We start from the raw sequence: 25207 nt of genomic DNA, 5'->3' as shown, positions 1-25207 counted from the left end.
GGCCCTTCTCTGATGGGAGGCCTCCCTCAAAACGAAAAGGGCCTCCTTTCCTGGGCCAGCTCTAGACCGTCTCCCTGGCCTGTCGCCTGTGTGGCTGAGATGCCCCGCTGGGACTCATCTGTGCGCTCTCTGGGGATTAAAAAGAGTGGGTGGCAGCTGCAGTGAGCGGGAAAGATGTTAGCGGAGCGCTTCCTGCGGGTCCTCACCCCAGCGTCCTGCCGCGGGGGCCGCTGCCGTTGTCGTGGCAATTGTTTGTTGCTTTCTCCTCTAGTCAGGTTTTGTTGTGTGGAAATACAAACTTAATGTGACCAGAGAAGCCAGAAATATACATTTGTAGGTATTCTGTTATTTAAATATTGGCAACAAAATCCACATCTAAAACCCAGTAACTATACCAGCTCCATCAGTATGCTGCCCGTGGGCTGTGGCTTAGAGCGGCAGGGTTCACTGAGCCCTGGCGCCAGAGGCCGCTCCTGCCTGCCTGGAGGGCAGCCTGGCTCTCGCGCGCAGGGAGGGATGCCAGGCAGGACGGGGTTGCCACAGCAGCTGCCTCACTCCCCCCTGGCCTTCCCAGGTACCTGGTCACCGAGGGCCAGATCTTCATCCTCTTCATCTTCACCTTCTTCGCCATGCTGGCCCTCGTCCTGCACCAGAAGCGCAAGCGCCTCTTCCTGGACAGCAACGGCCTTTTCCTCTTCTCCTCCTTCACACTGACCCTCTTGCTGGTGGCGCTCTGGGTCGCCTGGCTGTGGAATGACCCTGTTCTCAGGAAGAAGTACCCGGGTGTCATCTACGTCCCTGAGCCCTGGGCTTTCTACACCCTTCACGTCAGCAGTCGGCACTGAGTCCCTGGCACCAGGCTGTGGCGCTCTGCTGGGTGGGAGGTGGGCCATAGAGGGCGTCTGAATACAGGGGTAGGGGGTGTGGTGTGGGTGTGTAACCGGAGACTGAGAGCATGAGTGGGGTGTGCCTTGTGTGCGTGGATTCGTGTGCATGTGTGTGGATTCGTGTGTGCGTGGATTCATATGTGTGTGTGTCTTGTATATGTGTGTGTAGAGTGCATCATTTTCAGACTCTACTATTTCCGTCAAGTTTCTGTTTGATTTGGATCATCTCAGGATCGGATTCTGTTTTAGAGTGTTTCTGGGCCAGGATCCGGGCCCCTGCCCTCGTCTGCACCTGACCACACTCTCCCTGCTGGGGCTGGTCTGTTCTTCTGGTAGCTGTGCAGGAGAGGGCTGGGTGGGGCAGAGGCCAGGAGGGGACCTGGTGTGTCGCCCACCCACCACCTGGCTCATCCCTCAGGCCCACCCTGACCCTACGTTACATAGGTTACGTCAGCCTCTGTGGCTGTTGAGTAAAGCATTTCTCCTGTCTGGACCTCATTTGCACTAGATGGGCCTGTGGTCCCAAAGTAGGTCAGTGGGTTGGGGTTGCTGACACCCCTTGGGGGCAGCTTTGGGACAGATGAGTGGCTCGGTCCTGTCACTGCCCTCTCCCTGCCTAGGGGCTATGTGCACTCCAGACCCTGCCCAGGCTCAGGCCTATGAGGTGTGGAGCCAGCCTGGCCCCCAGGAGCCAGAGGCGCCGCCACCTCCCCTGGCATTCCAGCTCTCCAGGCGACCCTCCTCTACCCAAAGCCCTGTCCCCCGCTCCCGCTCCAGAAGAACTGTGGCCACAGGCTTTGAGCGCCTGCATTCCTGGGTGGTGGGGCCAAAGGCCCTGAGCAAAAGCTGGAGCTCCTCTCATCAAAGCCTTTACAAGGTGCTGGGTCCAGAGGCTTTGCCTTGACAGCATGACCCCTGGTTTGGAGGGAGGAGGAGCCTCCCCTACCTAGGACCCCTCCCATGGGGGGGTCTACAGAGTCGGGGACAGAAGGGAAGGGACCCACAGGAAGTCACGGTGGTGCCCAGGGATGGGAAGGGACCCCCAGCCACGGGGACCCGGGATTCAAGAATAAAGCAAACAGTCACAGCCGCAGTTGGTGTTGGAGGTGTTTTTTGTCTTTTCTCCCTTTTGTGCTGAGGTGTAGCACACACGGTGCGCCCCACAGCATAGTGAGTTGCTGTATCGTGAACCCCCACGCAGCCATTGCCCCATGCTGGTGTTTTCCATCTGTGCCGCACCCCCTGGGGACACCTACACACGTAAGGAGGGAGTTGGCCGGGGCACCCCAGCACACACTGGCCTGACTCCGAGGAGCCACCTCATCTCTCCTGGAGCACCTTCCCACAGGCAGAGGGATTCGGTGGGAGCGTGTTGGCCTGGCCACCTGCAGGCTTCCAGAGCCCAGGTGACTCCTTAACGTCCTTCTCTCCATCCCCTGCACAGAGGCAGCCTTTCCTCTATCCCTGCCCCGGGGTAAGGGAGCAGGGGCCTCCAACTCTGACAGGGAGGAGTCGAGTCCCCAGCTAAAATTCTGTGGGTCTAGAAACAGGTGTAAAGAGGCGACTCCGGGGATGTGATTTGGGGGAAAAGCACCCTTTCCACACAGGCAGTCAGGAAAGGAGAGGGGAGGGGAGAATGGGGCACAGGCAGCCCCTCCTGTCCCTGTGCCTGTGTGCAAACTGGCACGATGCCCCCCTTCCTATGGGCAGTGCAGCCCCTGGCCAGCAACCCCTCGCACCTGGGTTGGGGGCCCTTGTGTAGGGCACACCTGTGCGGCCACACCTACTTGTGGGCCGGACCCTGGGTGTAGAGCCCCATAGACTCAGCTGTGGACAAAAACCTCACGCCCCAAACAGGGAAGTGGGATCTCAAGGGGAAGAAGCCAGGGAAGCCTCACACCCTGCCCCCATTTCCTCCTATGTGGGGGAGGGGAGCAGCACGAAGCCCTGAGGACTTGGGAGCATCAGCGGCTTCTGCGGAAGGGGTGGGGCTGAGGGTGGAGAGAGGAAAGGAAGGAAGAAAAGGGGAGCCTTCCTGGCCAGGGTAACTGGCACTAAGAGGCCTCACTCCAAGCCCCCGAGGAGCCTGTGATGGGGCTGGAGACCCGGCCCAGGCCCCTCCCTGACCTGTAAAGTCCCCAGAAGGTGGGAGGTGAACTGGCACAGGCTGGGAACTGGCTGTGCGCTGGCCACTTGATTTTGCCAACAGCCCTGTCATTCAGCTGGTGAGAAAACTGAGGCACACACTGAGGTAGAATGACTTGCCAGTCACTCAGCAGGTCAGCAGGCGGGGAGGACTGAATCCCAGCCTGAGAGCACCGAAGCTTGTGTCCCTGCAGTACCGAGCCCCAAGCCTGCGCGCCCTGGTGCCCATCTCTGAGTTGGGCCGTCTTGGAAGGGTTCCCTTCCTCCTCCAAGATGGTGTGTGAGGAGCCTTCAGTACGACCCAGGGTGTAAAGTGTCCAACTCTAGTCGGGGCTTGATGGTGTCGCCGCCGAGTCCCAGGAGAGAGAAGACCCCTTCCTGGAGTCCAGGGCTCCCAGGAAGAAACTGGCATTTGTGCCTTTGCTGCGGCTTCTGGAGGCAGAGACTCTGAGCCCTGAGAGAGCCTTCCGCAGCCCCGTTTCCTCAAAAATCCAACCTGCCCGGGTGGCGGGTCCTGAGCTGTGCTCAGGAAGCTGGAATCTGACCCTGGTGGCGTCGGGCCCGGTCTCCATGGCAGCCGAGCATTTATTACCCGGGCCTCCACCCAGCTTGGCAGACTTTAGACTTGAGGCTGGAGGAAACTGAACGCGGTTCTGGGAGCAGCAAATGCACGGGTGGCAGCCGGGGCCTCAGGATGGTGAGTGAGGGTCTGTGTGGGCCTGGCCAGGGCTGGGGGTGTGAGCCTCAGGTGGAGCCCTCCCCTGACTGCTTTCCTTTCTCTGCTGCAGGCCAAGTTTCTTTCCCAAGACCAAATTAATGGTAGGTTGGGTTTGTTCTTTAATTAGCAACTCAGCAAAACATGGGTCTCATTAGGCAGTTTGCTCTGCTCATGTTTTCTTGGTGGGAAGGAAGGTGGCTGGGGGAGAGCTGGGCCCACCCACGGGGCCAAGAGCTGCAGGGAGGCGGCCGTCGGTGGGCTGGGGGTCGGGGGTAAGCCTCCAAAATAGAAATGTGGCTTTATACGTGTCAGTGTGATTTACAAGCCAGGGCGCTAAGACAGAGCCCACTAGGTTTCCCTCCAGAGCCTGACCAGTTGGATTTGGGGACTGAGGGGACTGGGGATGGAGAGAGAGACCATTAAAGGTATGGCTGACAGCAGGGAAAGAGGAGGGGCTTTGTAACTGAGACAGAACAGAGGCCAGGTTTGCACTCTCCGGCAGGATGCGTCTACTCTCTGGGCCTCAGTCTCCCTATCTGTAAAATGGGAGGGGGTCCACTGAGTCCCCTTTGCCCTGGCATCAAGCCTGGTTTGGGTGTGAGCACTTCATTCCCTGGGTCCCCTACTCTGCCAGCCCTCGACCAGGCTTCAGTTTCACACCGTGCAGGTTCTATTTCCACAAGGCCAAGAGCACAAAGGGTTGGGTTACAAAGAACTCAGGGGCCCAGACCTGAGCCAGGGGAGCCTCATGACTGCAGCCCCCCTATACCTGGCAGGAGAGGCTCAGGAGGCACAGCCAGCTGCTGCTTGAGGTTGTGACCCTGAACCTGTCCCAACAGTGGACGTCAATGGGCCTGAGAGTCCCCCCAGGCATCCCTATTCCTCCAGGTCTCTGCTGAAACATCGCCTTCTCAGTGAATCCTTCGCTGACTACTGGAGCTAAAATTACAGGTACCAAGGCCAGGCGTGGTGGCTCACGCCTGTAATCCCAGCACTTTGGGAGGCCAAGGCGAGCAGATCACGAGGTCAGGAGTTCGAGACCAGCCTGGACAATATGTTGAAACCCCGTCTCTACTAAAAATACAAAAATTAGCTGGGCATGGTGGTGGGTGCCTGTACTCCCAGCTGCTCAGGAGGCTGAGGCAGAAGAATCGCTTGAACCCAGGAGGTGGGGTTGCAGTGAGCCAAGATCGTGCCACTGCACTCCAGCCTGGGCGACAGAGTGAGACTCTGTCTCAACAACAACAACAAATTACAGGCACCTTGGGCCCTTGTGATCCAGGGTAGGGTCCTGAGAGCCCAGCCAAGTGGGGTTAGGGTTACCCGGCCAGGAGTTCCAGAGTTCTGGGTATTCTAAGCTTGGTCTAGAGGGGCAGGAATTGTGAGCTCCAGGTGGGCACCTCCACGTAGACCCCTCAAACTCTTTATCCCAAGAGGAGGGCCAGGGCAGGAGCAGGGACTTTTAAAACACAGGGCCCGGGGCAGCACCCTCTTGTCCAGGTCCAAAGGTGATACTGAATGGTGGACTGAGGGCTGGAGTTCAGCTCTCAGCCTCAGCATCCTCCCACCCATGCCTGGTTTTAAGGCTCACTGACCCTCCCTCCTGGGATGGCCAAAGCTCCCAGAAGGGAAGAAGGTAATTTCTCTTTGTATCCCAGTATCTGACACCAAGAAAGTGGCCACCAATGTTTAACGAGTGTGTAAAAGACTGGACGGGGTGGCCTAGCGAAGTGGAAAGAACAGGGGCTTTGGAGGCAGCAGACCTGAAGCCTAATCACCCTGAGCCTCGGTTTTCTCACCTGTGAAGTAGGGATATGCCACCTCACCAGGCTGCTGCGAGCCAGGGACAGAGGAGGATAATGTCAGTTACGTGCTGGACGCTGGGCCAGGCACAGGCAGGTGTCACCCACATGTAGGCTGGGGCTGGCTCACTGCAGCTAGCAAGAGCCATTTTTTAGGAATTTTGCAAGCAGGATGTTAAAGCCAGCCATTATTAAATAATGTAGGATCAAACAATGTTTCAGTCCCTACATCTATCTATACAAAAAGTTAAAAAGACAGCCCTATTGTGATCAGTAGAGCTGGTGATTTCAAATAAGTTTCAATTTAATGAATGTATTTGGTACAAGGGTGAAAAATAGTTTAACAGTAGATCACATCAGATTTTTCATTGGAAAAAGAATCACACTCATTGGCATACAGCTTCATTTGTCAAATCATGGTCGAATCAAAACTATAGGTTGGCAATGGATATAAGAGTTGGCAAAACTTGGGCTGGGCACGGTGGCTCATGTCTGTAATCCCAGCACTTGGGGAGACCAAGGCGGGTGGATCACCTGAGGTCAGGGGCTCAAAACCAGACTGGCCAACATGGTGAAACCCCATCTCTACTAAAAATACAAAACTTGGTGGGCGTGGTGGTGCACGCCTGTAATCCCAGTACTTTGGGAGGCCAAGGTGGGCAAATCACCTGAGGTCAGGAATTCGAGACCAGCCTGCCAACATGGCAAAACCCCATTTCTACTAAAAGTACAAAAAATTTAGCCGGTTGTGGTGGCAGGTGCCTGTAATCCCAGCTACTCAAGAGGCTGAGGCAGGAGAATCACTTGAACCCAGAAGGCAGGGGTTGCAGTGACCTGAGATCAAACCACTACACTCCAGCCTGGGCAACAAGAATGAGATTCTATCTTAAAAAAAAAAAAAAAAAATAGCCGGTCGTGATGGTGCATGGTGCATGCCTGTAATCCCAGCTCCATGGGCGGCCGAGGCAGGAGAATCGCTTGAATCTGGGAGTGGAGGCTGCAATGAGCCAAAATCGTGCCATTGCACTGTAGCCTGGGCAACAAGAGTGAAACTCTTTCAAAAAAAAAAAAGAGTTGGCAAAACTCATTTGTGGTAATCAAGTGGCTAGATGGAATTTATTTATTTGAGACAGAGCCTTGCTCTGTGCAATTGCATGATCTCCGCTCATTTCAACCTTCACCACCCAGACTCAAGGGATTCTCCCACCTGTCTCTCCTGAGCAGCTGGGACTACAGGCACGCACCACCACACACAAAATATTTTTAAATATTTTGTAGACATGAGGTCTTACTATATTGTCTGGGCTGATCTCGAACTCCTGGGCCCAAGTGATACTCCTGTCTCGCCCTCCCAAAGTGCTGGGATTACAGGCGTGAGCCACTGCGCCCAGCCCTAGATGGAATTTATAATAAAGAATAGTGTACATTTCCGTATTAATTGTAAGTTGTGTGCTACACATCCTTATGTTTGTACAGTGCAGAGGACACAAGTACATATATGATCAGAACTGATGGTTAAACATCCAGCACAGCTGGTGTTATCCTAGGCCTTGCGCAGGTCTCTTTCTTGTCTCGGGGGATTTGCATTTTCAAAGAGAAGACTTAAAGGGGATTTTTAATCCAATTCATTTAACCCAATTAATCCTTTCATTCAACAAATGTTTGTGTCCCTTCTTTGTGCTAGCCCCGTTCCAGGCACTAGAGCTACAACAGTGAACACAAAGACAAAAATCCCTTCCTCACGGGGGTCACCATCGAGGGAGGGGAACGTGGTGAAATATAGGTGCTAGTATGTTAGAGGGCCGACCTGGCAGGAGGAAGAGCAGGAAGGAGAGCCAGGAGGTGAGGAGGGAGAGTGGAGAGAGGGTGGAGGAAGGGGCCAGCGGGAAGCCCAGGTGGGTCTCCAACACCCTGCTGTCTGTTCCAGTGCAGGAATTCCAAGTTCACATCTGGCCTTCCAGGTCTTTAAAGCCGTGTGAGGCAGGGAGACGGCACATATCTGATGTGAAGGTTTGTTAGGAGTTGGGCCTCTGAGCCCTGGCGCTGCTGCTGGCAAGGACCACAGGTCCCCAGTGACTGACAGGGCTTGTCAGGGAGTGGTGAAGTGCACCCATCTGCAGATCCAGGCTGATTCTGGACCCCAAGGGTGCGATGAGCACCTTCCAGCACAGGTCAGGCAGGGACGGCGGTGGGCCTCTGGCCCACCCTCACCCAGGGGCAAACCCAGACAGAAAGACAAGGTGAGGGTGGCCATGAGAGGTCCCAGGGGCACCCCCTGCAGTGCTAAGGTTAAGCTCTGTGATTGGGCAGCCCTCTCTCTGTCCCCCTGACGTGAAGTGATGGTGTTGTCCCGTCTGGCACTGGGCCCTCTTGCAGGCAATTTGGTTTTATGGGAATCAAAGCTGGGGTCTTAGGCCAGGCTCTGGCCCTGCTTCCTCTGGGCCGCTTCGGCCCCTGCCACCTGGTCCTGTCTTTGGTTTGCCCCTTTGGAAGCTCAGGCTCTGGAACGTTCTGAAAGGGCAGGTGTGTGGGGCTGGGGGTTTCCTCTCAGTCTCTCCACAAAGGCCACGAATTTGTCTCTAAATGGTACATGGCAATCTGCCTGTCTTTAGTGACACCCCTGAAATCCTACCAGGGAGGCCTGAGTGCCTTCATTAGGGAGTACGAAGGGACCCCTGGTCTGGGCTAGGGATTTTTTTTTTTTTTTTTTTTTTTTTGAGGCGGAGTCTCGCTCTGCCGCCCAGGCTGGAGTGCAGTGGCCGGATCTCAGCTCACTGCAAGCTCCGCCTCCCGGGTTCACGCCATTCTCCTGCCTCAGCCTCCCGAGCAGCTGGGACTACAGGCGCCCGCCACCTCGCCCGGCTAGTTTTCTGTCTTTTTTAGTAGAGACGGGGTTTCACCGTGTTAGCCAGGATGGTCTCGATCTCCTGACCTCGTGATCCGCCCGTCTCGGCCTCCCAAAGTGCTGGGATTACAGGCTTGAGCCACCGCGCCCGGCCTGGGCTAGGGATTTGAGGGGGCTCCTTCTACGTCCTCTCCCTCACTCTGCTGCGCTCAGCGGTGTTTGCCCTGGAACTGAAGGCAGTGTGGCCTGGCGGGCAGAGCTGCCCACAGCCAGGCTGTCAGTGTTGCAGCCCTCAGTGCCCTGTCTGCACATGGGAATATGAGGAGCGTGTCACAGGGTGGTGGGGATGAAGCGAGGGCCTGGGGGCAGAGTGCTCAGCAATGTGAACTGTCATTGTTGCTGTCATCAGCTAAGGTGCTGTTGTCCAGGCCTCTAAGGACCCACCTGGGTGGTGTGAGAAGCAGGAGAGAGAACAGAGCCCTGAGCCCCAGCCTGGGATGGCCAGCACCAGGCCACTGGGTTCCCACGGCTCCACCCACAGGCCCGGGTGCCTCGTCTGGGCTGGATGAGAGTCTCCCTGTCCTGATGGCAGCCCCACCTACCCCCGAACCAGACATTCAGTCAGTGCGGCCCAGGGACTTTCCCTGAACTCCCAGCTGGCCTTCCTGGGACTCCCAGGGCTGGGAGCCCGTGGGACAGCTGTGTCAGGCCAGGAGCCTGTGGGACAGCTGTGTCAGGCCAGGAGACTGTGGGTTTAGGGGAGCCTTAGCTCCAGCTGCCTTCCACCTCTACCAAGTACCGAGGGAGAAACGGCTTCAGACCCTGGGAGAATTTCCCAGCTGGACCCTTTGAAGCCTCTAAGAATAGGACCAGGGCCCAAGTCCATGGATAGCTTGAGGGTTCAGCAGCCTGGAGGCCAGGGCGGGAGCAATAGGCTCAGAAATGCCCCAGCTCTAATGATGATAATATCACCATATGAGGGCCACTCTCTGCCAGGCCTCCTGGGATTTCTGGCTCTTACAGTAATCCTGAGGCCTTATTATTCCCATTGTCCAGAAAAGTTGTGTTTGCAGAGGTCCCCTGGGGGTCTGGACGCCTTGCTGTGGGTTTCTGCTCTCCGCTGTGAGCCCTGGAGGGGTACTGTGCTGGGAGTTGTAGTCCTGAGGGTTGGGGGGGGAGGGGGAGGGAGAAGGAAGGGAGGGAGTAGGGAGGAAGGGAAGAGGAGCCAGATGAAATACAGGATACCCAGTTAAATAGAATTTCAGACAACAAATACTTTCTCAATAGAAGTATATGTCCTATGCAAAATTTGGGGCATACAATTAAAATGTATTTAGTGTTTTTCTGAATTCAGTTTAACTTGGCAGTCCTGTATTTTCATTTGCTATATCTAGCACCCTTGGGAGGGGAGGGGAGGGGAGAGAGGGATGGCGGGAGTGGGCAAAAGGAAGAGGAAGAGAAAAGAGGGAGAAGAGACTGAAGACAGGGAGGGCGGCATCAGCGGAGAGTGACCAGACGCTGCTGACCCTGCCTCTGGGCTGTGTGCAGAGTACAAGGAATGCTTCTCCCTGTATGACAAGCAGCAGAGGGGGAAGATAAAAGCCACCGACCTCATGGTGGCCATGAGGTGCCTGGGGGCCAGCCCAACGCCAGGGGAGGTGCAGCGGCACCTGCAGACCCACGGGATAGGTGAGTGGTGGTGGGAACAACGGGGAGTGGGGAGGGGCCCAGCAGGTGGGTGCAGACGGTAGAGGTATGAAAAGCTCAGCAGTTTGAGGGGCAGCTGGCAGGCAGGCCTCCTGGGGACCCAGCTGTGGCAGCCCCAGACCAGGAGTGCTGTGCCTTACTTCGGCTTCCTGGAATCCTCATAGCAATCAGTGATACCTTATCTCACAGACCTCGGGATCTAGGCGTTCCAACAGACTTATCAAACCCAGGGAAAAGCCGCGCTGACAGCAAGCCCAATGTTTTATAGAAACATTTCCCTTTGTTGAGTATTTGTCATGTGCTTACCTCCAAAACGCTACGAAGTAGGCATTCTCTTAACCTCATTTTCTCTTTTTTTTTTTTTTTTTTTGAGACAGAGTTGCTCTGTCGCCCAGGCTGGAATGCAGTGATGAGATCTCAGCTCACTGCAACCTCTGCCTCCCAGGTTCAAGTGATTCTCCTGCCTCAGCCTCCTAAGTAGCTGGGATTACAGGCGCCCGCCACCACGCCTGGCTAATTTTTGTATTTTTAGTAGAGACGGGGTTTTGCCATGTTGGCCAGGCTGGTCTCAAACTCCTGATCTCAGGTGATCTGCCTTCCTCAGCCTCCCAAAGTGCTGGGGTTAGAGGCATGAGCCACTGTGCCTGGCTTTCTCCTAACCCACTTTACAAGCAAAGATCAAGGTTTACAGCCATTAAGTTCTTGAGCCAGTGATGGCATCAGCATTAGAACCCAATTCTTCTGATACCAAAGACTGACCTAAAAAGACTGACCAATAGTTTTTAGAAAAACTATTGCTAGGAAAAAAAAAATGCCAAAAGAAAACCCATCCAAAATGTTACCAAGTAGTTCTCTCTGGTGATGGGATTATGGGTGATTTTTATTTCTTTTATTGTTGTTTCCTGTATTTTCAACAATGAGAACATATACGGCTTTTCAGTCAGAAGCAGATTTTATGTTTTGTTGTGTTTTTTCCTAAGAAAAAAAGGAGTAGTTTCAGAGGCTGGGGTGGCTGTTTGCATTGGAGGCTGGACACTCAGGAAGGAGGGACTGGCCCAGGGGAAGGGGGTCCCCTGGGAAGAACACTTGACCCAGAGCCCACAGGCTGCTGCTCAGTCTCAGGCCCCCAGCTTCCTCATCTCATGGGGGTCACCACCATCTGCTAGGGTTACCGAAGTCCCCACTAGAGGATGCCCGCAGTGGCGCTGGGATCCTGCCCTGGGGCAGGCCATGCTGGGCCCAGGTGGGCCTCTGAAGGCCTGCAGCCTGGCGGTGGGGTGCTCAGTGGTCTGATACCTGAGATCCCCCATGTCCAGCTCCAAAGCGGTAGTGGTTTCCTTGATTTCTGTCTCCTCTAAACAAATAGGAAGTTGTAGTCAGGGGAAGTTTTGATTTCCTGCAGTTACATCCCAGCCAGGGCGCGTGGAGGAGGGGCTGGGGTGGAAACTGCAGTGAGGGGAAGGCAGGTGAGCAGCCCAGCCTGGGACTGAGGCTTGAGGCTGCAGGTGGGGGCGCTGATCCATCCTGGTAGATGTGCTGTGGTGGTTGTCAAAGGTGGAATGGACACATGGACCTGTTTCCCTCCAGTTCAGGGCAGGAGGGAAGCGCTAGAAGGGAGTAGAGGAGCCCAGTCCTCCATCTGTGGATGGGACCCCGCTTTCTTGAGTTTTGGGGTGATGATAAGCATCATCACTGAGGACGTTGCTGAAATGAAGAATGTCCAGTCCAGTGAGGGGCCTGTTGTGGGAACTTGGTGGGAGAGGCTGCATCCTCTTCACTGTGACCACTGCCACATCCTGGCGTTCCCTGGTCGGTGACCCTTGAACTGGATGTGCAGGTCCAGCAGGAGGCTAACTGGCTTCCCAAGAGCCTTTTTCCCTCTGCTCACTCTGCTGTGTTTGTGGGTTTCCTAGATGGAAATGGAGAGCTGGATTTCTCCACTTTTCTGACCATTATGCACATGCAAATAAAACAAGAAGACCCAAAGAAAGAAATTCTTCTAGCCATGTTGATGGCGGACAAGGAGAAGAAAGGTTACATCATGGCGTCCGACCTGCGGTCAAAACTTACGAGCCTCGGGGAGAAGCTCACCCACAAGGAAGGTAACAGCCTGGGGCCTGTCTCCCACCAGTCAGAGGGGGTTAGGAAGTTGGGAGGAGGGCACCAAAGCCTGGCTGATGCCACCAGGGTGGTGCAGACCATCTCTGTTGATGCATGCACAGGAGACTGTGAGCAGATGCCATACTAGGTGGGTGCTGGAGCCTGGGGAAGAACCAGGGGGCCTGGAAGGGCGCAGGGAGAAGTCTGCCAGGGTGAAGGGACAGCTTGGGGGAAACCCAGCTTGGACCCCACAGGGCAGAGAAGCTGGAGCGTGCAGTCCGGCCTCCCCCTGTGTTTAAGCTCTCACTGTGGGGCTTCGTCTAGTGCCTATGACAGCCCTGGGAGCACAAGTGCCTGCTTCTACTGATAAAGAAGCGGGGGAGTGAGTGGTTCCTGAGCAGCAGTGCGGGAGTGAAGGCAGGTCTAGACATCCCTGCCCCTCCTCCCATCACAGCAGTCTCTGCAGTTGCTGCTGAGGTTGAGTTTCCGAATTGAGGTGCTACTTTGCTTCCTTTCCAACTCAGGCTGCTCTAAGCTCTTCCAGAAGGGGGCTCCACAGGGAACTTTGCCAGGACACTTGGAGAACTGCCGAGACAGGCGGGGTTCCTGGTCCCAGAGCCCCGTGAGAAGGGGTCTGTCTGCCTTGTGCCTTCCTGCAGCCCAGCAGGCCTTCTTGCCTCAGAGCAGGACAAAGCCTGGGGTTTTCTAGGAAAGCCCTTTGTACACTGTCAAAGGGACCCCCACGCCGGGCCATTTGCAGCCTTTGTTCTTCCAGTCTGCGGACCCTCCTTCCCAGCCCTGCCACATCAGCAGCAGCCAGCCAGCTCTGCCTCTGCCCAAGGCCAGGGACCCCGACCTCAGAGCCTGGGGTTTCTAGTTAGGCTGCCCTGCTGGCCTGTGGTTGGGACAGGAGAGCTGGGCTTGGCCACAAGTGGGTGCTGAAAACAGGCTTCAAAATGACGGACTTTCCGTCCCTGGTTAAATCGCCATAAACCACTGGAGGAGGGGTTTGAGGTTGTGGTTTGAATCCTGGGTGCTGGGAGACCTCTCCCACCTCACTTTCCTTGCTAGAAATGAGGGTACAAAAGGTGACCCCTCAGGTCCCTCTGAGCTACCACTCTACAAATCAGTCTGCTCAGATTTTAGCTGCCGCCATTAAGGCACAGTGCAGAGAGTTTAAAAATTGCCTGACATAAAACTTAGCCAGGAGTGGTGGTGCACGCCTGTAGCCCCAGCTACTCGGGAGGCTGAGGCAGAACAGCTTGAATCTGGGAGGCAGAGGTTGCAGAGAGCCAAGCTTGCACCACTACACTCCAGCCTGGGGAACAGAATGAGACTTCATCTCCAAAAGTAAATAAATAAATAATCAATCGCCCAACAGCAGGCTGGGTCTCCATACCCCACTTTCCCAGGCTCACCTCTTGTGGCTATTTTCACATGGACAGGGAAGACATGGGCCGTCCTTCCCTCCCAGACTCCCCGCAGGACACCGCCCAGCCCTCTAGGCAACAGGTGGAGTCAGCAGAGGGAGCAGGGCCTTATTTTTGTGGTTAATGATCTCTGTCCTAAAGCAATGCCATGGCCGCAGACTCACATACATCTCTCATAACCAGCAGAGGAATGTTTCACAGAAACTGGTGAGTTCCAGACAAGCAGGGACACCGATTTCCCTCTCACTTGCCACGGGAGATGGGAAGAATGATACCAGCAGCAGGAATCGTTTCTCTGGGTGATCGAAAGACAATTTCCAGTTTGATTAAAAAACATCCTTGGAACGGCTGCGGGTGAAGCCTTTTCCTCCTGAGGCCTGGGACGGGCTGACTTCAGCACTGCCTTTTTCATGGGTCTTTGAAGTGAGACGGAGTGAAAGGCTATTCTACTCAGGTGTCCTCAGCACCTGGCTAAGTGCTGTCCCTCGCCCAGATGGGAAGAGGCTGCAGTGACTGGCCCTGGAGCTGATGTTGGCCTGCCCCCCAGGATGGTTTTAGCCAGCTGGCTGATTGTAGAAACTTCTCCACAAAATGAGATGAATTAGTGTCCTCAAATTCTCCCAATACTCAGAACTACTATCAGCTTAGGCACAAGGCATGGTGATTGTACTTTCGAGAAGGATAGTTAAGCACAGAATCACAGGATATTTTCTAACTGACTACAGGGGTGTGTGTGTGGAAGGTGTCCGGGCCTGGGAAGTTGATACAGGGCAGTGAGATGAGGATGGGCTAAAGAGGCATGGTAGGTTGGCCCCAAGAGGCCATTGTGGAGAATACAAGTTGAAATGGCTCTTGCCAACGCCTGGGATAAGCTAGTATTTTATCCCAGGAATCCAGAACCAGAAGAAACAAGCAAATGAAGTTTTTTTTTTTTCTTTTTTTTTCTGGAGCGATGGAGAACAATGGCAGTCTTGTATGCTGTGAGCTCTCAACACAGTTGGATTTATTTTTCTCTCATAAAAACCCATCCCCCAAACATACTTTTTTTTAGAAGTGATGGTAGCAGACAGTGCTTTTCACTAAGTCCTCTCTTGGGGTGGGGGCAGGGGTGGTGAGGAGCATTGGCTTAGGGGAGAAGGCAGGCAAGTGAGGGGCAGGCCGAAGCCTGGGGCTGCCGAGGATGTTCGCTCTGCCTGCAGGCTGAGCTGGTGGAAGGTAAAAACTCCAGGACAAAGGTTTCTAGAAATAGAGGCACAGGGGTCATATTTTCATGAAAAAATAAAAATAAAAGCACAGGGTGGGCCAGGCACAGTGGCTCATGCCTGTGATCCCAGCACTTTGGGAGGCTGAGGTGGGTGGATCACCTGAGGTCAGGAGTTCAAGACCAGCCTGGTCAACATGGTGAAACCTTGTCTCTACTAAAAATAAGAAAAAATTAGCTGGGCGTGGCAGCACGTGCCTGTAATCCCAGCTACTCGGGAGCCTGAGGCAGGAGAATCACTTCAACCTGGGAGGCGGAAGTTGTAGTGAGCGGAGATTGCGCCATTGCACTCCAGCTTGGGCAACAAGAGCGAAACTGTTTCAAAAAAGAAAAAAAAAAGCCCAGGGTGGCATCAGTGACCAAATCCTTACCAGTACACCTCCCTACTCCCTGCCCCTGCAGAAAGCCTGATTAGCTCTAAATGGAATCCGTGGTCTCAGGAGGGCAGGGGTGGGTTGTCCCTTTCTGTTCACTGGTTTACTTCCTGATCTATAGGAATAGTCAACTGGACACTCAGGGAAGACCTTAGGGGAGCTCCAGTCCCCAAAGAACTCACTGTTTTATAATGGAACACTAAAGCCAAACTGAAAAATTAATGTGATTTATTGCAGTGGATGATCTTTTCAGGGAAGCAGGTATTGAACCCAACGGCAAAGTGAAGTATGATGAATTTATCCACAAGATCACCCTTCCTGGACAGGACTATTGAAGGAGGAGAATGCGAGAGCCTCCCCTGGGCCTGAAAACTTGGAGCGATTAATTTTTAAAAAGAAAAGTGTTCTTTTCACTTGGGGGAGATGGCAAACACAGTGGCAAGACAACATTACCCAACTACAGAAGAGAGGCTAACTAGCAACAATAATAGATGATTTCAGCCATGCATGGTATGAGCAGATCTTTTTAATAAAAGATTTGTATTGATTTTATTAACTACCATGAGTCCGGCCCTTTCAAGCATGGAAGGAGCCTGTGGTTTGGAGTCTGGCCTGGGTTCCAGTCCTGGCTCTTCTGCTTCCCACTGTGACTTTGGGCAAATCATTTCACCCCTCAAAGCTTCGGGGCCCTCACACAAGCTGGATTCCCACTTCTTACCTCATGGAGCCTGTTGAGGAAGGATTGAGCTAATGACTTAAGGGTAATCTACCAAGAGACTTACTCTGTATTTGGGGGCTAGAACCATCTTCCATATTTCCAAGATGAAGCCAGTGCTAGCTGAGAAGCTGCAACAAACAAAAAGCTGTAACACTTATGACAATTCTTGCGGTGCCAGAGGCCCATTTACAAATTCTCATTTCTATCTCAATAGATACAGTGACAAAGCTCAGGCTATTGGTTCATAAACACAGAGTATAGAGTGAAAACATTGTAGAGTGAAAACATGCTACAATGAGGCAGCATCAGCTGAGAGCGGGAAGAGTGATCTACTTTACACCTCACACCAAAGCAAACCAGATGTGAGCGGCTGAATTCACTGGCCTTGCAGAGCTCAAGAAGGGGGCTTCCAATGCTGTGAGAATTCTGAGCTGTTCCCTGGGCTCTGTTACCAGGCAGAAGGGTTCCAGGGAGGTCTGCTTAAGTGGCCCACACTGGTCATAGCCTTAAGCCACTTCCCCAGGACTTACGGAGAGAAATAAGGGGATGGAACCAGCAATGGCCAGGGTACAATAGCCCTGGATAACAGTAGTAGGAGCACTAGGCTTTCTGGAAGTCCATCCAGCTCGAGTGGCTTTGAGTTAGTTAGCCAGAAGGTGCCAGGTTGGTGCTGCCAGAGATTCAGAGGTGCCATACACTTGTCAAATCTGGATCATTCATAGTGCCAGCACAGTCCTAAGAAGGGCTGGAGTACCACAGCAACACAGGAGGGGCTGCAGGGCTCCAAGTGCAAAGATTTTCATGTATGTATCAAAAGTGGGTTCTCTGGGCTGCGGCTTTGTCTAGTGGTGCCACAGGCTAAAGCAGAAGAAAACCAAATCAAACGGGATATGTCTTTTGGGAAGATGTACAAGACACAAATCTTCCACTAGGCACCGGGCACAGGGAAAACTGCAGGGAGCAAGAGTTGTAGTGTTAGTGCAACTGTCTCAACAATGCCGTGTGGCTTCAGACCCAAACAAGGCCCTGAGGAAGGAGACTCTCATTTCCCCAAGCGTAACTGCAAAGGGAGTAAGTGGGAATTCCTAGGAGCCACAGAGAAGAGTTTTGTGGGGGTGAGAGTAAGTAAATGGTCGAAATGCCAACTAGGTGAAATTGTGACTATCTGGCTGGGAAGCCCAGGTCCGCACAGTGTAGAAGCAGATGTTTTGTGGGATCTGAGGTTTATAAGATTTCGCTGCCTTAAGAATACAAAAACAGAAATGCAGAATTTCTGGGGCTGCTCCCAGGACCAGGGCAAGTGAGGGGTCCTCATGCTTAAATTTCATTACCTTCAAGGTAAATCCACCAGAGGGCCGGTTAGACGCTGCCCACCCCACCCCCCACCTCCTCCCAAGAGATCTGCTGTCACTTTCAGGCAAAGCTCAAAGGTCCTAGGCCGGCACCTCTTTTGAGCTCCAGTCATGCACATTAGGAAGTAAATCCTGCACAGCCAACCTGGAATACCAAAGATTAGATGGGAGATAGATACCAATGATTTAGATGGAACAGGAAGAGCAAGTTCTGGCTATAAAAAATGAGGGTACTTTCCGTCAAAGCTTTTCTATGTTTGTATTTATCACTGAATAGTCCCAGTATGGCTTTAAAGCAAGTTTTATGCATCTCATTTGCCTAACGGGAATCTGAAGTATAGCTTGCCAAAAACACATAGCTGGTGTGGAATTTGAACCTGGGGCTCCTCTTCACAGACTCCCTGCTCCTCATTAAGGGGATCCAGTGGTCCAGAGCCTAAGATCCTGTGAAGTGTTCCGATTCAAACCTCTACCGGAGGAAGGGCTGTTACATTACTCCTGTCCTGGTTTCAAGCTCATTCCTGAAATTCCAGCTGGTTTCTCTAGCACCTAGTGTTGTTTACAAGAAGGCCACGGTGCTCTTAGCATTCAAACTGCAGATGCTGAACAGATGCTGTGATTTATTAAAGAGCTAGCCATATTTCAACAAGAGAGGGAAATGATGGCTATATATTCATTACTTACCTCAAAGCATGCTGCAAGAAAATTAGTTACTTGTCATGCTTTGAAATCTCTGGATGAAAGGTGCTTTGGAAGCACAAACCATTATCACTTGTCTCACAGGGATTTTGTCCCCTTGAACACCCAGCAGTGTTATTTTACAGAAGACAAATTAACTGAAGGCTTTTCTTTTATTACATCTAAAGAGCTCTACATAAACAGGTAACATTCAATAGGTAAACAATTTTTTTTCCAATGCATGTAATAAATATTTTCACTTGGTACTTTTATACAAACTGACATTGTCTACTATACATTTTTAAAAGCCATTTTACTGGTTTGGCATGCGGTATGGAAATTCTAAGAGAGAAAGTTTTAAGGCAATGAATCACAGATTTAAGTTCATGGAATTTATGGTAACTTTATCTGTTTATATACATTTTCCCCTTTGTTAAACAATTAACAGCAGCACACTCTGGGACCACCAGCTATTTTCCCTCCCTCTTTCTGAAATCTAAGCTTTATGTTTAAAAAACAGAATTCAACATATATTGATAAAACAAAATTCTTACTAAAATAATTTCAAATGTGCTTTAAAAAGTCCTGAAGATCTTGAAAGTTTTATGTATTTAAAATCGAAATTGTTTTAAAAACAATGCTCTTTCCATATTAACTTAGAGTTAGGATATCTTTTCATTCCATTTCAGACACTTGACTCAAAGGAAAATCTACCAAGGAATCAGAGTTTTCAGAGCTTACGTGAATCTTTCCTAAGTCAGTAAAGATACAGAATTGTGATAATGTCTACATAATTAGTAAAGCAATTTTAATGCTCAAAATAGTCAACCAAGCGTGGCATGGTTCTGGTTCAGTTTTTTTTTTTTTAAAGATGTATCCAATAACGCTCACAAAGTAATTAAAAGCCACTTTAACCCTGCTAGTCAAATAGCTATTTTATCAAAGATGTGTGCATACAGATGTAAATATACACACACACACAGTACTGTACAGAAACAAACATATGCATACCTACTATGAATGGCCAAGGCAAGGGGGATGATGGCAACTTGACTAGATTCTGAGAACTGCTATTTGTCCACAGATAGCATGTCAATGCCAAATTGGCATGGGTTGGGGAGTGAGGGTAGGCTAAGAAAAAAAGAGATGAAGTGACTCTGTGCTTTTCTTTAAACTTAGGAGTTAAAGACATAGTACATGACTCTACTAGTAATTAGTAGAGATCATGAAGTGTGATTGATATTGACCATGAGGCCAACAGAGTGACAACTATTACTTAATGCAACATTTTGGAAAGTCAACAACTGATGGAAACAAACTCCTCACAGGGTGGAATGAACTATAATTAAGACAACTTCTGAATGGCTAGTTTCTCCTGTGGACACATGACCAAAACCACTGGAACCACTCTATGTTTATTTCTCCCTATTACCTGTTCTTCTCTTAGGTTGGTAAATGTGGGACACTGAGGGAAATTAACCTTCTCTACAACTGGACAGAAGAACGTAGAGGGATATGTTTTCCACTGGATCATTCAAACAGTTTGTATAATTCAGCATCATACACAAAGTTATTGATCAGAATTTTGAGACCACTAACAATGACACATAAAAAAAACAGGAAGAAAACTATTCATTTTACCTAAGACAGCTGAATTAGTAAAAATGTTTCCTAAAGCAATGTAAAATCAGAAAACAAACTCCCCACAATTTTAGTAATTTCTACCCCAGTCCAAATTTAGACGCAAATTATGGTACTATTAGAAATTAGCCTAAATTAATATGACATTTGCTCACTGTAATACCAGATTCATTAAAAAACGTAACTGTTTCCTGGTTAACCGACAATCTGTTTTGTTTTTTTTATTGCAAATTGTTTTATGACTATAACTCAGCCATTTGTGTGTGGAATACACATGCGTAGGGGAAGACTATGAAACTCACTTGTTACTCACACACAGTTTATAAATACATATATACACACACACATATACATATCAACACCAACTTTTCCAAAATTCAAGTCAACAATTTAGTGGCACAGAGATGCTATAAAAACATTATTTTTAGATGCCACACAGTCATGAGAACCATTAATTTTATCATACAACTGAAGTACAGCCATCTTGAATTCTACCTGGATTAAAGTAGATCATTTTGTTACCAATGCAAGGTTTAAAACTACAAGTGTATACACAAACGTGGTCCTTCATCAACTCTGAGAACATTAACAGTTGTGGTAAGAAAATCCAGTCTGGAAAAACGGCAATCATTATGCCCCTTCTTTATGTTTTCTGTTAAACCTGCTTTCTCAATCAACTAAAAAATATTTTCCACACCTGAGAACATCATACCTTCTCTGATGAGGATTTTGGAACGTAAGTAGAACCACTTTTCCTTCCCTCCAACTCATATTTCTCTCCTGAAAAACAGTTTTCAATATATTTACATGTTCCATTATGAATAAGAGTAGATCAGACTGATCCATGAATTCTAAAAAAATGACTTTCCTATGTCATACTTGTTAAAAGGTGAAGAAAAAGATAAACAAGGTAGATATGCTAAGAAAATAGGTATACTCAGAACCAAAGAGTAAAAATGACTAAGGGTCAAACACATCTTGAATTTCAACTGTTTATCAAATAGTAGACTTCTACAAAAATGTGGTGCATTGTACTTTCCAAACAATTTATTTTTAGAATAACTGACTGTTTATCTTTCTTTTTGAGGTGATGTAACATTACCTCTGTCAGCTGCACAAAACACCTGACAGGGCTTTCTAAGCTATTTTTACTTCCTACTTTGGTATGAAGATCTTACATGAAAAATTGTTACTCTGTGGCCAAAAAAAGCAGGTATTCACAGACTTGGTTTAAATACACAATACTGGCAATCCAGATTTAGAATAAAGAACTAGACTAAAGTGTATTATTCATAGTTCGGCTAAGCCTACTCCTTACCCAGACAGCTTTATTCCAATATCTCTAAAACATATTCTCAGGGGGTACAGAGCAAATAAGAGAATATGTGATGGAGAACATGCAGTTGGGATAGTTGATAAAGATGCTCACACGTGAGTTCAAGACCTTCAAAGCACTTTGAAAGAAGCAAGCAACTGATTATATTAACTGAATGCACACTCGGGAGGAGAGGGAACAGTGATGACAGAAAAATACATACAGACGCACACAATGAACACACACCCACTACACAGGGAATGCAGCGGGACAGATGAGCTTTATAACTTAAGGCTGGATAAAATATGCACACACACACAAACAGAATCCAAGTCTGTCGTTTTCAGAAAATGGAAATCAAACTATCCCCCCAACCCCCTCCCCACAACAAAGAAAAGCCCACAATTTAAAACTTCATACATGCAATTCCTTTTCTGTTATTGCAAATAAAATAATGCCATTGAAGTAAAATAAAACCAAAACCATAGGACAAATGATGAAAAATCTTCAGAATCCAGAAAAAAATGAGCTGAAGGTGGTTTGTGGGTGCTTGTTTTTTCTTTTTTCTTTTCTTTCCTTTTTTTTTTAAACAAGTGTTTTTATCACACAGGCAGTCTTAGATTTATATACAAAAGTAAAACTGAAAATATAGTTTTGTTCTCTGTACATTTCTTTTAATTTTTTCCCTAAAAAAAGGAAAAAAACACGCTTGTATACTTTTCTAAACAGAGTAAGGTAAAACAGAGCACAAAGTTCTCTTCTTTCTGCCAAGTTCATTTGATCTGGGGTGGGGATGGGAGCAGCAGGGCCTGGGAATCAGTCCAGTGAAATAATGTCTGGTATGATGCCAAAGATGGATGCCGTGTCCGTGCTGCTCCTGTTTGTGACGGTGTGGCTATGGCTCTCCCTTAGGCTGTTGGAAGAAACCAGGCTGCTGTTACTGCCACTACTGCTGCCATTGGTGGTTGGCAGAGAAGTACTGCCTCCTGCACTTAACTGATCAAGAAACATCTGTGAAGAGGTATACGGAAAAAACCGAGACGAGTGTAGGAGGTCTTGATCATCTGAAACTGCTGCTGCTGCAGCGGCAAGCAAGGAGGTGTTGTAATGCTAGGGAGGGGAAACAAAAGACACAAAAATGTTAATTATACTTCTAAATTAAAACATTTTCTCCTCAGCAGAACACAGCCCTACATTTAAGACAGCCTGAGTATCTAGGGTTTCTGAAATATTTACTAAGACATTCTGCAAAATCAAATGATCTTATGTAACGACTGGAGCATTGATCTTGAGAAGACATTTTTGTATCTGAAACTGGAGGAAAAACAAAATAAAAATTTCATTGTTTTTTGTTTTAGTTTGTATTGCAAGCAATTATCAATTCTATTTCCTAAGAAGCATATGCTCAGAAGCAGCGGGAGGGGCAGACAGTCCACCCTTTTGCTAGTAAGGAGATACTTAGCCAAGAAATCTATCAGTCAATATGACTCACTGCCCAGTTTCTTTATAAAACAGTACTGGAAACCAAGACACTGTTTTTACTATACACTCAGGCACCACTGAAAGAAAGAATTTTTATTTAAATTTTAAAGCCATAATAATGGGTATGATTACTCTGAAGTTTTCCAAGGAAATTTATTCTTTCTCTCGGCTACACATTATACTTTTAAATACAGTCATGCGTCGCTTAACGACACGGATGTGTTTTGAGAAATGCATCATTAGGCGGTTTTGTGGTTGTGAAAACATCAGAGTGTGCTCGCACAAACCTAGATGGTAGACCCTACTACACACATAGGCTGTGTGGTCTGGCCTACTGCTCCCAGGCTACAAACCTGTACAGCATGGTACTGTGCTGAATGCCATAGGCAACTGTAACACAATGCTAAGTATGTGTGTATCTAAACATAGAAAAGGTACAGTAAAAATACGGTATAAAAGATAAATAAATAATACACCTGTACAGGGTACTTACCATGAATGGAGCCTGCAATACTGGAAGTTGCTCTGGGTGAGCCAGTGAGTGAGTGGTGAGTGAATGTGAAGACTTAGGACATTACTGTACACTACTATAGACTTTATAAACACTGTACACCATGGCCACACTAAATGTGTTAAAAATATTTTTCCTTCTTCAATAATAAATTAACATTAGCTAACTAATTTTATTAACTTTAATTTTTTAAAACTTTGGTAACAACACTTAATTTAAAACACAAGTACATTGTACAGCTGTACAAAAATATTTCCTTCCTTATATCCTTATTCTGTAAGTTTTTTCCATTTTTAACATTTTAAAATATTTTTTACTTTTTAACTTTTTTGTTAAAAACGAAGACACGCACATTAGCCTAAGCCTACACAGGGAGATCAGGGTTGTCGATGTCACTGTCTTCCACCTGCACAGCTTGTCCCACTGCATGGTCTTCAGGGAAAATAGCATGCATGGAGCTGTCATTTGCTATGACAACAATCTTCTGGCACACCCACTGAAGGACCTGCATGAGGCTCTTCTTAAGGAGGTGTCACTCTTTTCAGAAATATGTCCATGGTGTTTTGCTTGGTTTGTTTCTTTTTTTATTATAGATTTGCTTGTAAGTAGATAATGTACCACAAACATTCCTCTCTATTAATGAAAACCTTTCATTGTTAGGACCCGTTTTTTTTTTTTTCTGAGATGGAGTCTCGCTCTGCCGCCCAGGTTGGAGTGCAGTGGCGTGATCTTGGCTCACTGCGACCTCCGCTTCCCAGGTTCAAGCGATTCTTCTGCCTCAGCCTCCCAAGTAGCTGGGATTACAGGTGTATGCCACCACACCCAGCTAATTTTTGTATTTTTAGTAGAGACGGGGTTTCATCATGTTGGTCAGGCTAGTCTTGAAATCCTGACCTCATGATCCACCCGCCTTAGCCTCCCAAAGTGCTGGGATTACAGGTGTGAGCCACCACATCCGGCCAGGGCCCGTGTTTTTAAATTTTTTTTGTTGTTTTTTTTGAGATGGAGTCTTGCTCTGTCGCCCAGGCTAGACTGCAGTGGCACAAACTCAGCTCACTGCAAGCTCCGCCTCCCGGGTTCATGCCATTCTCCTGCCTCAGCCTCCCGAGTAGCTGGGACTACAGGTGCCTGCCATCATGCCCGGCTAATTTCTTTTTGTATTTTTTAGTAGAGACGGGGTTTCACCGTGTTAGCCAGGATGGTCTCGATCTCTTGACCTCATGATCTGCCCGCCTCAGCCTCCCAAAGTGCTGGGATTACAGGCATGAGCCACTGTGCCTGGCCTTAAATTTTTTAAGGAGCTTGTTGAGGTCTGCAAAAGCTTCTGCTAAACCCTTCACTGTGAATTTTCTTGGAGGTTCTTTTTTTTTGTCTCCTGCAGTTTCCTTTTCTCTTGCACCTTCTGCAGCTACGTCTTCCTGTTCCAGTTCCAACAGATCCTCATTAATCAATTCCTCAGGAACCACCTCTAGGAGCTTCTCAATGTCATCCTCATCCATATCTAGGTTAAAGTTGTTTGCCATCTCAACCACAGCCTTGTTGATTTCTGCAACCTCTTCATCTTTAGCAGATTCTTTGAAGTCATGAACAAACTTCTTCAGTGTCTTCTAGATGTCATTCACATACTCCTTGGTGACACCACTCCATGCCCAAGCAAGGTTCTTGATGCAGTCATAGCTGTTGTAAACCTTCCAGAATTGCATCAGTGTCTTCTCAGTATTTTTCAGTTGCAGCAACAGCCTGGGCAAGGATCCTCCTCAGGATCTTTTAATAGGCCTTAAAAGCTGCTACAACTCCTTGATTCACTGGTTGGATCAAAGATGTGGTACCTGGAAGGAGACACAACACTGTGATATTGGGATGAAGATCACCAATCAAATGAGGATGTGTGGGAGTATTATCAACAAAAATCATAATCTTGAAAAGTATGTTACTTTCTAAATAGTACTTCTCCATTTTGCTGGCATAGCAATTCAGGAGGACATCCTGGAAGAAGAGCTGAGTCATCCATGACTTCTTATTGCTCGTGTAGTACATGGGCAGTGTGTGCTTGTTGACATGCTTGAAGGCTCTGGAGTTCTCACTGTACCAGATCACAAAGGGTTTCAATTTGTAGCCTGCAATACTGCCCCAAGCGAGACTGTTATCTAGTCCTTAAAAGTCTTGAAACCTAGCATTGACTTGGCTTCTTTATGGATGAAAGTCCTTTCAGGCATTCATTTCCAGAATAGGGAGGTTTCA

The 25207-nt window shown here is 49.1% G+C and overlaps 3 protein-coding genes across 4 annotated transcripts in view; 2 read left to right on the top strand and 1 right to left on the bottom strand.

The window, feature by feature from the left end:
• Positions 1-18564, top strand: part of CLN6 (CLN6, transmembrane ER protein) — a 35684-nt gene extending 17120 nt beyond the window's left edge. Inside the window, exons 7-8 of the mRNA XM_025389635.1 lie at positions 575-3729; positions 15507-18564. Coding sequence (XP_025245420.1) covers positions 575-845 — 271 coding nt within the window. The 3' untranslated portion in view covers positions 846-3729; positions 15507-18564. The remainder of the gene's footprint in view (positions 1-574; positions 3730-15506) is intronic.
• CALML4 (calmodulin like 4) lies at positions 3603-15825 on the top strand. Its single transcript, XM_025389636.1, is given in 6 exon segments — positions 3603-3670; positions 3672-3729; positions 3821-3851; positions 9946-10086; positions 12018-12206; positions 15507-15825. Coding segments are annotated over 6 exon segments (585 nt in total). The 3' UTR covers positions 15605-15825.
• PIAS1 (protein inhibitor of activated STAT 1) overlaps positions 18172-25207 on the bottom strand; it is a 140764-nt gene continuing 133728 nt past the window's right edge. For both annotated transcript variants that reach the window (XM_025389634.1, XM_025389633.1), the window contains one exon: positions 18172-22083. In XM_025389634.1, the coding sequence (XP_025245419.1) occupies positions 21790-22083 (294 nt within the window). In that variant the 3' untranslated portion in view covers positions 18172-21789. The remainder of the gene's footprint in view (positions 22084-25207) is intronic.

This window comes from Theropithecus gelada, chromosome 7a, assembly GCF_003255815.1.
Source record: "Theropithecus gelada isolate Dixy chromosome 7a, Tgel_1.0, whole genome shotgun sequence".
Classification (NCBI taxonomy): domain Eukaryota; kingdom Metazoa; phylum Chordata; class Mammalia; order Primates; family Cercopithecidae; genus Theropithecus; species Theropithecus gelada.
Note: the sequence above shows the minus strand (reverse complement) of the source record. Positions and strands in the feature narration are given on the sequence as shown.